Raw genomic sequence first — 14,614 nt, 5'->3', positions numbered from 1 at the left:
GGTGACCACAAGGTTGATATTAAAATGAAAGATTATAAATACTTTTCTGCCTGAAGGTAGATGGCCTCTGGCCTGCCTCTTAATGGGAGGTTCCTCCAGCAGCTTGCAAGCATTCATTATTTGTTAGTCATCAGCTTAGCGGCCATGGGGCATGAGCCTGTCTTGCTTTGTCTGGAGGCTGAAGACTTTGAGTGACATGGGAGGACAAGGGCTGCTCCTTTTGAATTCTTCCAATGTCTTCATGTCCTTTAACCTCCTGGCTTAGGGACTTGTGTGCTGGTGGTGGAGCTGGCATTTGCTTGGAATCCACAGCCCTTTGGGTGGGACTCAATCTTGGGGTTGCCTGAAGACTTTGAGATGGCTAGGTCTGGGCCTTTTCTCGTCACAATGGAGCAAGACTATCTCAGAAGCCAGAGTCTGTCTCACCAGTCCCGTGTCTTGGGACTGCACCATTGTAGGGTCTTTGCCCTCCCCTGGAGATTTCTTTCCTGCCGCCTGGGCACCCATTGGCCATTCTACCTGTAAGCTCAGTAGGGTGTAGGCAAAAGAGTTCTGTTCTGGAAGTACCAAAGTCCTGCATTCTGGTTTCAGTCCCTTATAACTGTGTATAACTAAGTCACTTAATTTTCTCTGCCTCATTTTCTTCTGTTTTAAGATGGATTTGGAGATTATTGGCTTTGACCACCTAAAAAGAATGTAGTGACAATCAATTTAGAGGTATAAAAGAGCCTTTGAGGAAGTAAAATGGAATCTTCAAATGGACTACATGCTGATTATTGACACTGCCCTAGCACCGATAGTTGATGCTAATGACTGATCATCAGAATTGCTTGGCAAGTTGGAAAAAAATACATACAGATCCTGGGCCACTACCAAGTTTCATTTAACAGATCTGGAGTGCATCAGGAAAAAAGTCCCTCTAAACAAGTCGGCAAGGTTTGGATACTGTGCAACCATTTTTTTTTCTTTTTTTCTTTTTTGAGACGGAATCTCACTCTGTCGCCCAGGCTGGAGTGCAGTGGCCAGATCTCAGCTGACTGCAAGGTCCGCCTCCCGGGTTCACGCTATTCTCCTGCCTCAACCTCCCAAGTAGCTGGGACTACAGGCGCCTGCCACCTCGCCTGGCTAGTTTTTTGTATTTTTTAGTAGAGATGGGGTTTCACCTTGTTAGCCGGGATGGTCTCGATATCTTGACTTCGGATCCGCCCATCTCAGCCTCCCAAAGTGCTGGGATTACAGGCTTGAGCCACCGCGCCCGGCTTTTTTTTTTTCTTTTGAGATGGAGTCTGGCTCTGTTGCCCAAGCTGGAGTGTAGTTGCATGATCTTGGCTCACTGCAACCTCTGCCCTCGGGTTCCAGCAATTCTCCTGCTTTAGCCTCCCGAGTAACTGGCATAACAGGCGCCTGCCACCACACCCAGCTCATTTATATTTTTTGGAGAGATGGGGTCTCACCATGTTGGCCAGGCTGGTCTCGAGCTACTAACCTCAAGTGATCTGCCCACCTCTGCCTCCTAAAGTGCTGGAATTACAGGCATGAGCCACTGTGTCTGGCCCACTTACCTTCTTTGTGTTAATTCCTGCACCATTGATTAGCTTATTGTCCCATTGACTGTGTCTTTAGATGACTTCTCTGGGCCTCAGAATATCTAGTCCATAGCTGACACAGAGCATATGCTTAATAGTAAATGCTGCAGGAATCCATGCATTGAAGTAGAAAGAGATTTTTAGATCATGTTCCCCATTTCTTGCTACAGACTTAGGCAAAGAATGGAGAAGAGGTTGTCCAATGAAGAAATGAAGTGACATGCCAGGTCAATGACAGAGCTAGGCCTGGAAATAGGTTTCCAGATTCTTCCCCTTCTACCATGCTTTTCCTGGGAGTACGCACTCATAATTTGAAGAGTGACTTTTGGGGGAGGGTGGAGGAAGGCCTGGGCCTCAGCCTAAGGGGCCCATTCGTTGTGAGAGGAGGGTCTGGTGAAATTCCATACCGATTTGTGCATGTGTGAGCTGCTGTACCATAGCCTCCCTGCAGAACCACTAACCTGGCAAGTGCAGAAATAGTTTAGGGACAGGGATGTTGAAGGATTGGCGGGGTAAAGAAAACAGTGAATCCCAAGTTTTGTTAATTGGATTTTTTTGTTTGTTAGTTGTTTTGCTTTGTTGTCTTCATCACACCAGGGGCCTCCTTAAATCTGGTAGAAAAATTTTCTTGGAAAACAATTCAATGTTTGTCCATAGGGCTTAGGAGGGGGAGATGGTAGATGCTCGAAAGTCTTGCTTATTACTTTGGGGACACTGAGATGTTCCCTTCACCATGTACTTTGAGACACACATCCTGGTTGTGTTCAGGCAAAGATGCCTAACAGTTGATAAGAAAACTGGGAAAGACAGAAGGGTTTGTAAGGTAAGTCAGGGTGAGTGAAAACACATCGGGTGTGCTGGAGCCCTAGACGCTTGACTGCCACTCGCCCCTGTCACATCAGGCAATCTGGGTCTTGCTCTGTTGGCCTTAGTTTCCTCCTTGCTACTGACAGGTTAGTTCCACCTTTCTGCCCATTTATTTTGTAGGGTTATTGTGGATGTTGTTCTGAACTCTGAAATACCCTCTAAATATGAAGTGATACAGTATTAGTGCTCTTTAATGGTTATGATTAAAAATATTTATGAGAAAAAGGTTAACTATAAGGATTTCATTGAAAATCTTATAACAACCAACTGATAGAAGATAAGGCTATTAAATTGTTCACACAGATGCCTTGATATCCAACGTTTCTTTCCCTATATTCCTTTTATGTGAGAAATGAGATAGTGATTTAAGGGAAAAACTTGCGAGTTCCGACTATGTTGGCTTTTTTCCCCGCAAGTCAACCTTAATATCTTACTTAAATCTTCCCTTCCCTTCCCCTTCCATTTCCCCTTCCCCTTCCCCTTTTCCTTTCCCTTTCCCTTTCTTATTTCTTATTTCTTTTTTCTTCTCCCTCCCCGCCTCCTCCTCCATCTTCTTTCTCTCTCTTTTTTCCTTTTCTCCTCTTCTTCTTCTTCTTCTTCTTCTTCTTCTTCTTCTTCTTCTTCTTCTTCTTCTTCTTCTTCTTCTTCTTCTTCTTCTTCTTCTTCTTCTTCTTCTTTTTCTTCTTCTTCTTCTTTTTCTTCTCCTCTTTTTGAGACCAGGTCTTCCTCTGTCGCTCAGGCTGGAGTGCAGTGGCACCTTCTTGGCTCATTGCAACCTCCGCCTCCTGGGTTCAAGTGATCCTCCCACCTCAGCCTCCCAAGTAGCTGGGACCACAGGCACACGCCACCACACTCAGCTAATTTTTTTTTTTTTTTGGTAGAGATGGGGTCTCGCTATGTTACCTAGGCTGGTCTTGAACTCCTGGGCTCAAGCAATCTTCCTGCCTCAGCCTTCCAAAGTACTGGGATTACTGGCGTGAGCCACCACGCCTGGCTTGAAATTTTTCTATGGCTTTATTCTTTCTCCAAGTCCAGAGTCTACCCAACCTTCTGAGATCTTTGGTTTTCTTTTCCTAGGTAACTATAGTACATACTTATTTATGTCAAACAACAGAAATCACGTTATTTCTGAACTTCCTTTTCTATACAATCATGCTTTCTAGGCAAGTAAAGTCTCTGTTTTAGGCTCTCTGGATTTTTTCAAAAGATGCAATTCCTAGAGTATGGTTTTACCTAGAACAAAGCAGCCTAATCTCCTGTACCTTCTGCAACTGCAGAAAAATTGGTTGAACAGACTTTGTAATGATGCCCCTTACAATTCTGAAGGGACTTCTGAAATAGTTTCACAGAGTTTCAGTGTTAGGTATATTTGATCAATGCTAACTTTTGGAAAACTTTGGTGCCTGTATGATTTAGAGTGTAGGGCAGAATATTAAATTAATCACAACTGCTTGTGTTTTAACCATTCTGGGTAAATTGGGATTCCCTGACGCCCAGGCAAAATTACTTGTTTATAGAAGATGGGCTGAGTTTTCCATCTTCCATTTCTGAGAAATGAGGTAGGTTTAGAAAGAGGCAATCAGGCCTCTTCTTTAACAGACATATGTGTGTCTATTAGGTGCGTGTCACAATATGAGTTCCCGAAGAAGTAAGTGTCCGCTGTTGGGGTGGATACTTGTACTTCTTATTTTCTTACTTCGCACATTTTTCTGGTATTTCCCTTTTTATGGTGAGTGGCTTCTGGTTGTCTTTTCTTTTGTGTAATGATATGAGAGTCACGATGCGGTCTTCAGTGTTGCATATTTGTAGGGGATCTGTATGAATGGCCGGTGGTGAGGCTGCACTGAAAGGTTAGGAGCAACCACCTTGATGCGGGGGAGGCTTAGTGACTTTGGACATCATGGGCTATGACTGGCTATACCCTTGGCTTTGGATGTATAAGCAGAGTATTGACTTTGTATTTTATAAAAACCAGAAGTACAACTTTCTGGCAGCAGAGGATTAGGAATATTTATCGAATCTTTCTGCTGGCTATGAGCAGAAAGCTATCATGAGGATAGTATCCAATTAATTCGATTTTTTTGGTCGGGCATGGTGGTTCCCACCTGTAATCCCAGCACTTTGGGAGACTGAGGTGGGAGGGTCATCTGAGGTCAGGAGTTTGAGACCAGCCTGACCAACATGGTAAAATCCCATTTCTACTAAAAATATAAAAATTAGCCAGACGTGATGGCACGCGCCTGTAATCCCAGCTACTTGGGAGGCTGAGGCAGGAGAATTACTTGAAGCTGGGAGGCAGAGGTTGCAGTGAGCTGAGATCACACCACTACACTCCAGCCTGGGCAACAGAGTAAGACTCTATCTCAAAAAAATCATAATTTCCCTTCCCTCCCCTCCCCTCCCCTCCCCTCCCCTCCCCTCCCCTTTTCCCTCCACACTCCCGTCTCCCCTCCCCTCCTTCCCTTTCCTCCCCTTTCCTTCCCTCTCCTTCCCTTTCTGTCTCTTTCCTTCCTTTCTTTTCTCTCTTTCTTTCAACAGGGTCTCACTCTGAACCTTTTCCAGGCAGAATTGCTCAGGGATTTTTAGACTTCCATTCTGGAAAAGAGGGGATAGTTATTTTGGTGTGATTGTGGTCTTGTGGTTAGACCTTGTGACGGGGGCCTCAGCCAAAGGGTTCAAATTTTTTTCCAAGCTTTTCCCTCACAACTTGAGTTAATCCGAAACATTGCTTTTAGGCCACTGGACATGCTTTTCTATATGCCTGTGTTTGGCTGTTTGGATTGAAGGCCCAGCAAGGGAAGGCACCGTCGCCCATCTGATATGGGCAGGCCTCTACAATTTTATTCCCTAACTAGGACATGACAAACTATGGCCCATAGACCAAAACTGGCTTGCCACCTGCTTTTGTCTGGCCAGTGAGCTAAGAATGACTTTTTATTATCATTATTAATAATGTTTTTTGAGGCAGGGTCTCATTTTGTCACCCAGAGTAGAGTGCAGTGGTGCAATCATGGCTCCTGCAGCCTCAGACTCCTGGGCTCTAGCAATCCTCCTGCTTCAGCCTCCTGAGTAGCTGGAACCTACAGGCATGTGCCACAAGCATGTATCATCACGTCCAGCTAACTTTTTTTATTTTTGTAGAGTCTTGCTGTTGTTGCCCAGGCTGGTCTGGAACTCCTGGCCTTCAGTAATTCTCTGGCCTTGGCCTTCCAAAGCGTTGGGACTACAGGCCTGAGCCGCCGCACCCAGCACTTTTATTATTTTTAAATGGTTGAAACACATCAAGAGAGGAATAATATTTTCTGACACAGGAAAATGATATGAAATTCACATTTCAGTGTCTATAAATAAGGTTTTATTGGAGCACAGCCATGATACAAGACATACCCTCACTGCCTGTGGCTGCTTTCGAGTTACGAGGGCTGAGTCGAGTAGTTATGACAGAGATCGTATGGGCCGCAAAGCCTAAGATATTTGCTGTCTGGCGCTTTACAGAAAAGGTTTGCCGGCCCTGCCCTGAACAAATAAGGGGACAAATTCCATTTGCCCGTCCATCTGTGGAGCAGAGTCACTGAAAGGAAATACTGGAAATACTGGAAACCACATGGGTGTTTTATCAAGGATGTGAAGTTTCCTGGCAACTTCGTTGCCTCCTCCTCATCATCATCATCATCATCTGCCCTTTAAGTTTGCTGCTTGTTTAGAAAAGAAATGTATACAGAGCCCTCAGTAGCGGCTGTAAGGGGGCAGGTTCTCAGAGCAGCTCATCCTCGACATTCTTGCCGCTGATGGAAGATTCTTGAGGATGAAGGCCCCTCTATGGGAGCAGGCTCCATCTGTCTGGCTTTAGTAGATGCCAGTTTCTGCTAAGACTAATTCCTAAAGGAGCCTCTCCTCATTTTCCTTTTCTCCCTGTTTTCACTGGGGGGAAGTAGAAGAGGAGAAAAAGAAATTAGAGATGCTTACCTTTTTCTTTTTGCTGGTAATTTAACAGTCTTTTCAGCTGCTTTGATTCCTGTCGGGCCGTTGGTGTTGTACGTATTTCAAGATTTGCTCACAGGTCCAAAGCTTGACTTAAGCTCCCTGAGACGTATCATAAAATATGATGTGGGGAAAAACCCTAATGGGCCATGATCAGAACATTATTATTCAACAAAGGATGAAATGCTTAAGCCAAGATGGCCTTCTTTCTTTCTTTCCTTTTTTTTTTTTTAAAGGAACGTTGAGCAGACTCCCTTCCAACAGTTTTCAATGTAGGAATTCCCACAGCCCCATGTGATTGCAGTTTGTTGAAAAGTTTAATGTTTTTGTAGGCAATTCATAATTTCCACGTTGAACAGCCTAAGAGGAAGAGAGCTGGAGCCCACTGTTGTTTTTATAGTGGGATGGTGGGAACTTTTTTTTTCCCTCCCCCAAAAGGATATAAAACCAAGTCAGATGGTTGGGAAAACGTGGCACAGGGTTCCAGCCCTTTTGTAAATCTGAGATGCCCCCTCCTTCAGGTCTTCCTTTAGGACCTAACAGAATAGAATTTCCTGCTGCTTAATGTCTCCAGGAAGGAAAAAATTTTCCTCTAGGCTGTAATAGTACCTAATTTCCTTTTTCTTCCCTTTATTTATTTATTTTCCCTATTAATAAGGACCAATTGTAGAAGATGAAGGAAGCTGGGAAACCCATCACTTTTGGAGAAGGTTAATAGCTTCCTTTAGAAAATCCTTACATAATACTTATTTCCCCAAAAGGCACTTCATCAGCCTGAATGCCAGTTAAGATTCAAGGAACGGGCTTGGATTTGTGTGTACCCAGCGGTTCTGTGGCATCAAGTTGCACTGGGAAGGAGAGTTTGGGGCTGTCACTGCGGAGTCCCTGCAAGTCAGCAGGACCAGGGCTGTCTTCCTGCACCATCTGGATTTGCTTAGCTCTCTCTGGGCAGTGGGGCCGAGTCTCATTTCCTCCAACAGTAATGTTATATAGGCAATGATCCTGAGCTGCCCTAACATAATTGAAAATTATGTGTATTGTAGGCTTGGAGCGCTGAAATGTAGGCTCATAAAAATATGTGGTGCAGGTAGCCTATGGAGATTGGATGTGGCACACAATGAAGCTTTTATGTAAAGTAAGAATTATAAGTCTCCATGTTAATATTGTATTATGAGTATGACAGTTCCTGGGTGGGTCCTCAGGGCAGGTCTGTCACCTTCAACAAAGCCCAAGTTTCCTAATTCGACAGAGCTAGTATTTGGATGTAATCAAATCAGTTTTGCAGGTGGTCAAAGATGAAAACTTGTCCACCAACGTAGCTCTCCCCACTGAGGGATAGCTTGGGGTGTAGATGGGTTCGACTCCATTTGGCGTTTTTGTTCACGGGTTTTTATGAGATGGAGAGGTGAGTGTTCGTGGGTGTCCACTTTGGTTGGCCTCAAGGAAATGACTCTATTGAGTGGTTTTGACCAATGCAGTGCATATAGTTATGTGGTAAGTGAGAATGGGAAGAAGTCGGGGTGAGACGGGGCAGTCAGATTCCCAGAGCCCTCTGGCCTGGGTTACAGATGGAGACTCTGGAAATATTTACTTCAGTGGTTCTCAACTTGAGATGATACTGCTCCCAGAGAAGGTAATTGGAAGTGGTAAGATGGTAAGGATGACAGAGGGGTTCCTGTATTTACTGTCTGGGGGCTTGGAGTCCTAGAAATCCTTCAGTGTTTGGGACAGACTCCCCATCTAATACCCTGTGACAGATAGGACAACTCCTTCGGTACTCAGATGAAAAAACCAGAGATCGCAGAAGCAAGGGGATTCAATGCAGGGTCTTGTGGCGAGTTACAGACACAACGAGACTATTATCTAGGTTGCTCACCATGGGAGGCCTCTGGGTGAAAGCTCTGAATTTGTAGCAGACCCACTCATCTTGTATAGATCCTAGACATCATGGGAAAATCGACTGTGCACTTTGGCAGGTAGTTCTTGGGCAGTGATCGTTCAGCTTTAAATATAACCAAATTTGGTTTGAATTTACCAAGCCGTCGTATCTTTGAGGAACTCGTCGGCTGACTTGTGGATGGCTTTGGCACTTCTGTCTCATGTGGAATTTGTGCAAACTATTCTGTATTATCCTTTCCTGTCTTTTTTCTTTCTATTGAAATTGTTCTGACCATCAAGACCTAACTCTGTGCAGCCTTCCCCAGTCTCGTGTCCCAGAAATTCTGTCATCTTTCTTGGCATTTTCTGAGTTCCTGAGTCTCTGTCACAGTGTCACCATATTCTGTCTTGATTTACCTGTGTCTGTAAGGCTCCTCATGCTGGCACAAGCTCCGTGAGAGCAGACATCTTTGTATCTCCTAATGCTTGTCACAGCCTGTACACAAAGCAAGTAGTACTCAGTGTTCATTGAGTAAAGTTTTCCATAGAATTACTATTAAAACCAGCCATGTATTTTGCTTGAGGAGGTCTCCGCAATGACCAAGGTGTCTCCTTATATCCCCTCCAAGCATTCATTAACTGATGGATTAGTGAGTTGGCCGTGGGAAACATAAAGGCTCGTCTCCATGTGCTTCTAAGCATTGTGTCTAAGTTCCGTTTGGTTTCCTGAGTGAAACTGTCATAATGTTACCAACGGAAGTTAAATGCCTAAGAGTTTCTTATACATGGGCTGAGTACGCCTGTGACTGGGGAAGCCACCTCACCTCATTTTACCTTGTCTGCAAAATGAGGAACTGGGGCAACTCATCCTTCAAATCTCACTGAAAGCTAATGGATTGCTTTTGACAGAAGTAGCTCCCTTGGGCCGTATATTCATTTCCTAGTTTGGAGGAAGGTGGGGACAGACAGAATTGACTTACACCTTTATTTTTATGTCTACGGTAAACCCGTGCATACTAAAGCATTCCTCTGGTCTTTTGAGGTGAGTGTATACATTGTGTCTGGCACCGTGCATCTTTTACCAAGAAGTAATTTTTGTTGAGTAAACTTGGGTTGTGTGAGGAACTGCATGCTCACCGTACTCAGATAGCTTTTGCTACCTAAAGGATAGCTGCTCACATGTACTTGACTTCCTTTAAAGTGAAGGATGATGACATTTGAAAAACAGAGGTTGAGAAGGAGTAGATTTGGAATTGATGGTTTCCTAGGACACTTCTGGCTTGAGATTTGTGTTTTACTTCCTTTGGAATAGCTCTGTATTCCTCTCCCTCCCCACCTCTCCCACTGCCCTCCACCCCCCACCCAATTAAGGTAGTAGCAATGAAATCATTTTTTTCTGAAGCTACCCTGTGGTTTGAATGCAAAGATAAAAAATACAATTGCTAGTAACATTAATCTTCTATATGTGTACCTGTTGAACTTGAGCTCTAAGGAAGAACCTATTGGTATCGCATGCTTTTTTTTTTTTTTTTTTAAATGATTATTTGCATGCTTGTATGTTTTTTAGTTTCTGACCCATGTCACAGTTATTTCTTGGGCTAGCTGTTCTGCGTTTACTTTCTGAATTCATTGTTTTCCATTTCACTTTTGTTTCCTCTCGCCAGTATCTCCAGATGAAATGGCCACTGCTTGATGTCCAGGCAGGGAGCCTGCAGAGTAGACAAGCCCTCAAGGATGCCCGGTCCCCATCGCCGGCACACATTGTCGTAAGTAACCTCCCAGAGATGATGGCTTCCTTGATTGAGGGGGTGAAAAAGAAAATGCTTTTTTGATGATAACAGGCCTTATTTGTCATTTTTCTCTTTCTTTAAACAAAATTTCTTTGGAAATATTCTTGGATATAGCTTATGTCTATGAGGTATTCATTTTCTGCTATTGGACCTTAATGACTGTAACCTACCCAGAAATTTTACAAACCTTTCCTCCACTCTTTTCCATGTATTCGGTTAGAATCTAGCCTTGCGGGCTCTAGTTTATGGGACACAATCACCATGGTATGGAGGAGACTAGAAGTGGTATCAAAGCAGTTATAAAAATACATTCAGGGGAGGTGAGGTGAAGAAGAGGGAATTAGAAAACTCAAAAGGGGGTCCTGGATTTGAAACTTGCCTATTATCGTCTCCCCCAATTTATCTTAATATTTGTTGGTAACATTCTACACTAACATTAGACAAATGTCATCTGGGCTGGCTTGATTTGTAAACCTAGAGTAGAAGTGAACTCAGAAAGGCTAAAATGGAATTTAATCTATACATCTATGACTTTGAAAGTATGTGGGTTCGATAGAGAAAACATTTGTTTTTAGTACTAAGAGACTACAAGTGTGTGTCTACATACATTTTTAATGTATTTTCTTAGGGCTTTGTAGGCTCTAAGAGTGGAATTTATAAATTAACCTCTTGAGAAGATAGCTCAGCCTTATTTGAAGATTCCCTTCTATATATCATGAGCTGGACTTCATGCTTTTGAAATAATTAATGGAAGGCACATTTTTATAATGAATCCATCCATGACAGGTAGAATTATGCAAAGCATGAATCAATCATGTATTTTTCATTGAAGTATCACAAGATGTTAATCATAAATACATTTTACCTCTATATTGTAATTTCTAAAAATCGCAAAACAAGTTTCTTAAGTAGAAAAATCTTAAGATGCATTCTTCCATTTTGGGCTAACTGCCTCCTTATTTTGGAGCTTGCTGTAACTGAACATGTGTTATTTAATGAGTTATACCTCTCTCATGTGTGTGTATATATCACAAAATAACTTATTTTTGTAAAACCATATTTTGAGTCATCATTTGTGACAATGTCTTCTTTTCTATGGTATAAACGAGGCATGTAGAAAGAAGATTGACATTTGCTAGAAGCTTCCCCTTTCTTCCAACTTCACAATAAAATGGATGCTCATAATTATGTCTGCTCCTATAAGGTCAAGATTTCAGGGCTGGAAGTGACCTTAGATCATTTAGGCCCAACGTGCCCTCAGAAAAGGAAACTGAGGCCCAGAGATGCCTTAAGTGAATTGCCCAATGTCACACGCTGAGTCAGTGGCCAGAGCAAGGCCTGGATCCAGTTCTCTGCTCCCTTTCTAGAGCCTTGTGGTGTCTTCTCTCCTACGGGAGGTGAAAGTAACTTGCTGTGGTTGGTTTTGTTTTGCTGACTGTAAATTGGGTCATGGTCAGGGACAGTGCATAGGTATAAAGAAGTTGCTAGTTGGGGGTTCTAATGCAGGTTTCTTTGAAAGTGAATGCCCTGTTAAAAAAAATTCATAACAAACATACAGAGATTTTTTTAAAAAGCGTGACAGTTCTAGACACCTAGAGAATAAAGTGAAGAAGCCTGTTTCACTTTTCCCGCCTCCCTGAATTTCCCAGCGTGGTCCAGGCTGTGAAATTTATTTCTCTGCTTTTGGCAATGGTTGATGGGAATTTCCCACATTTATTTTTTAGCTACAGAGAAAGGACATTATCTTTAAAATCTCTTCGTTGTTTTCTCTCTTTGAGTGAGGAGAGAATATGCGAATCCTGGCAGTAGTTCAGAGTGGACACAGCCCCTGTGTTTGTGGCATAGGCTCTGTGGGCCCCATGCCAGGGGGCTTTACCCCCGTGCAAGAGTGGGGATTCGTCCATTTGGATAGAGCAATGATTCTCCACCCCAAATTCCATAAGAGCAGTTGCCGAAACTTAGGCCCTAAGCATCTCATTTTCCTATGTAGAAGTTAATGATCTGGAGGAGATGGCAAAACATTCCTTCCAGAGCCTGTGTGGATTTTGGCCAGGGGTGCAGCAGGGGGGCTTAGGCCCCTTCTTCCTCTGCTGTGTCTGTCTTAGCAGGTGTGTTGACCCACAGCAACTCCCCTGGGGCATACACACCATCTTGTAGTTGGAGACCTTTGTCCAAAGCAGCCACAGCTGGCAACTGTCCTACAATCTTTTGTGCTTTCTGCTGTGCTAAAGGGACCTGGGAATGGCCATTGCCTAGAGGGGATGGGCTGGTGGAGGAAGGTGGGCTCTGGGAGCTGGGGAGAAGGAAAAAGCCATGAACTTGGACAAAAGGACAAATGTGGTTTACGGTTGTGAAATACTTGAATGCTTGTCATGAATGGCGACTTTGGTTCTATCAGTCAGCCCTGAGATGGGGCTTTTCTGCAGTCTTCACCTGACACCAGGGGTGAGAAGGAGGATGTCTGGGGAGGAGGAATTATTTGAGGGAGATAGGAAAGTAGAGTGGAAGAAAGGCCGTGTGTTGTTGACCTCCATCCACCTGGTCACCTCTAGTTTTGGGGATTGAGGATGCATACACCTTGAGACTACAGATTTATGATTATATTTTTGCTGAATGTAAGGCAATGTGCCAACCAAAACCAGCTGTACCTTGGCTGGTACGGTGTGTCTGTGTTTGTAAAGGGCGCATTCTGAATGGTGGCTGATACATCATTTGGGTCTTTGTAGAGTCAAACATCGGCCAGAGGGTCTGGTTCTTGTTTGGAGTCGCTGATGAAGGGCTAACTTTTCTGCAGACACTTGGGGCTCTTGCCCACACTTTGCTTTTCATTCTTTTTAGTAAGACGTTGTCACATCACAGTGTTTCATCAGACATGTTTCAAAATAATTGTCTAAGGATTGCTTCCTAATTTCTCCGAAATTTGGAATTGTTGTAACTTTTGGGCCAAGCTATTTCATAATTATTTCTACTGTCTTGCTTGGAGAATTAGGGATGTATTCAGTGTTTATTATTAGTCATTCGAAACTACAACTTTCACAGATTGCTAAGAAGAATAACTTTTTCTAGTACCCATTTGGGGCAGAATCTTCACGTGGGAATTGAGAGCATTTCGCTGGACTACTTTAATCTGATTGGATTATTTTCATGTGGTATGTGGGTTACCACATTAGAAAAAATTGATGTGTAGAATAAATGTTCTTAACAAGTGGAGGTCAACTTATCAAGTGATATTTCAATTAAGAATAGACTCCACACATTTTAGTTCCTGTAGCTGATATAGCATCTCGTTTGTTACAATCCAGTGATTCCTAATCTGTGTTCAGAGGAGAGAGGAAATTGATTCCAACAGGGATGATGTCTTCATTGGCTGGCCCCAAACTGGGAGTTTATACAAGGCATTAGTCTTTGCCTTCCTCCTCCCCACCTTCCCTCTCCCTTCTTCCCTCCCCACATCCCCCAACAAATTCATGGACTTCTTAACAACTCGGAGACATTAGCCACAAGTTCCAAGACACCCCCACCCCCCAGCCTCCCCAATCCTATTTTTGCATTCACATAACTAAGCTCTTTTTCTTTCTTGGTGGAGTTTTGAAATTTATATTTTTAATTCTTTGCTCCCTTTTTCCCTCTTACAAAATGAGTGCCAAGCAGCTAAGTTGTGCTGAGTGGTAGAGTTTGAGTCAGTCTTGGCTGGTAAGCTGTGGGGTTAGGAGCCGCTCCCTGGATACCACCTCCGGTGTCTGTGCTATACAAAGACTTTCATTTAGCCTCCTTTGTATCCAGCAAAAAAAGATTCTGTACCCCAAATGGTGGTATTTTGGTATAGTATATGTCTTACAAAATGGCAAAAGGCTTCAAAAGTTCCTACAGTTTTATCTTGGGGGTTTCCTTTTGAAGTCGATGTAGAATTTTACCTTGGGGTGGATTTTTTGTGCTTCTTGGTCTGGTGTGTTTTGTTGTGTAATGAGCATGGAGGTGTGGGATAAGAAAGCAGACTGAATCCTGAGGAACAAAGCCTGCCAGACTGTGGTGGTGTACTTTTCTTGTTGTTATTGCTTAAATGCTGCAAGAGAGTGGAAAACTCTTACGAAATAATGCACGATGGGTAGAGCTTCAGAGAAAGTCTCTGCCATCTACCCTGTGCATTTTCAAGGAAGCTCAGAGGGCATGCTGAACTTCTGCTTTTTGTTTCTGAAGAGTTCAGGGGAGCCTACCCATAATTAATTTTTTAAAACACTACCTAGAGAGCACCCTCTTGGTTATTAAACACATGTGTTGTTTCGATGGGATGTTTGACCTGGATTCTGGATGCTTGCTGGGATGTGGCATGTGTTGGGAGGCTCTCTGCTGCCTGCTGAGCACCAGCAAAGTCACGGTGGCCCCTACCTCTTTGGGAGGCCCTGCGCCAGGTGCCCTCAAAGAGTAGAGGGCCCATGAGGCTATGACCAGGGGGACCTGATTTCAGCTGAGAAGTTGGTGGGGATTACAGGCCTGGGCGGCTCCCTGAGGAGA

At 43.6% G+C, this 14,614-nt stretch overlaps 1 protein-coding gene across 41 annotated transcripts in view; it reads left to right on the top strand.

Annotated features, from left to right (window-relative positions):
• Positions 1-14,614, top strand: part of TCF7L2 (transcription factor 7 like 2) — a 219,443-nt gene that overhangs the window by 81,819 nt on the left and 123,010 nt on the right. For all 41 annotated transcript variants that reach the window (XM_031652056.1, XM_031652055.1, XM_031652058.1 and 38 more), the window contains one exon: positions 9,977-10,078. In XM_031652056.1, coding sequence (XP_031507916.1) covers positions 9,977-10,078 — 102 coding nt within the window. The remainder of the gene's footprint in view (positions 1-9,976; positions 10,079-14,614) is intronic.

This window comes from Papio anubis, chromosome 11 (assembly GCF_008728515.1).
Source record: "Papio anubis isolate 15944 chromosome 11, Panubis1.0, whole genome shotgun sequence".
Classification (NCBI taxonomy): Eukaryota; Metazoa; Chordata; class Mammalia; order Primates; family Cercopithecidae; genus Papio; species Papio anubis.
This window is presented reverse-complemented; position numbering and strand designations above follow the sequence as displayed.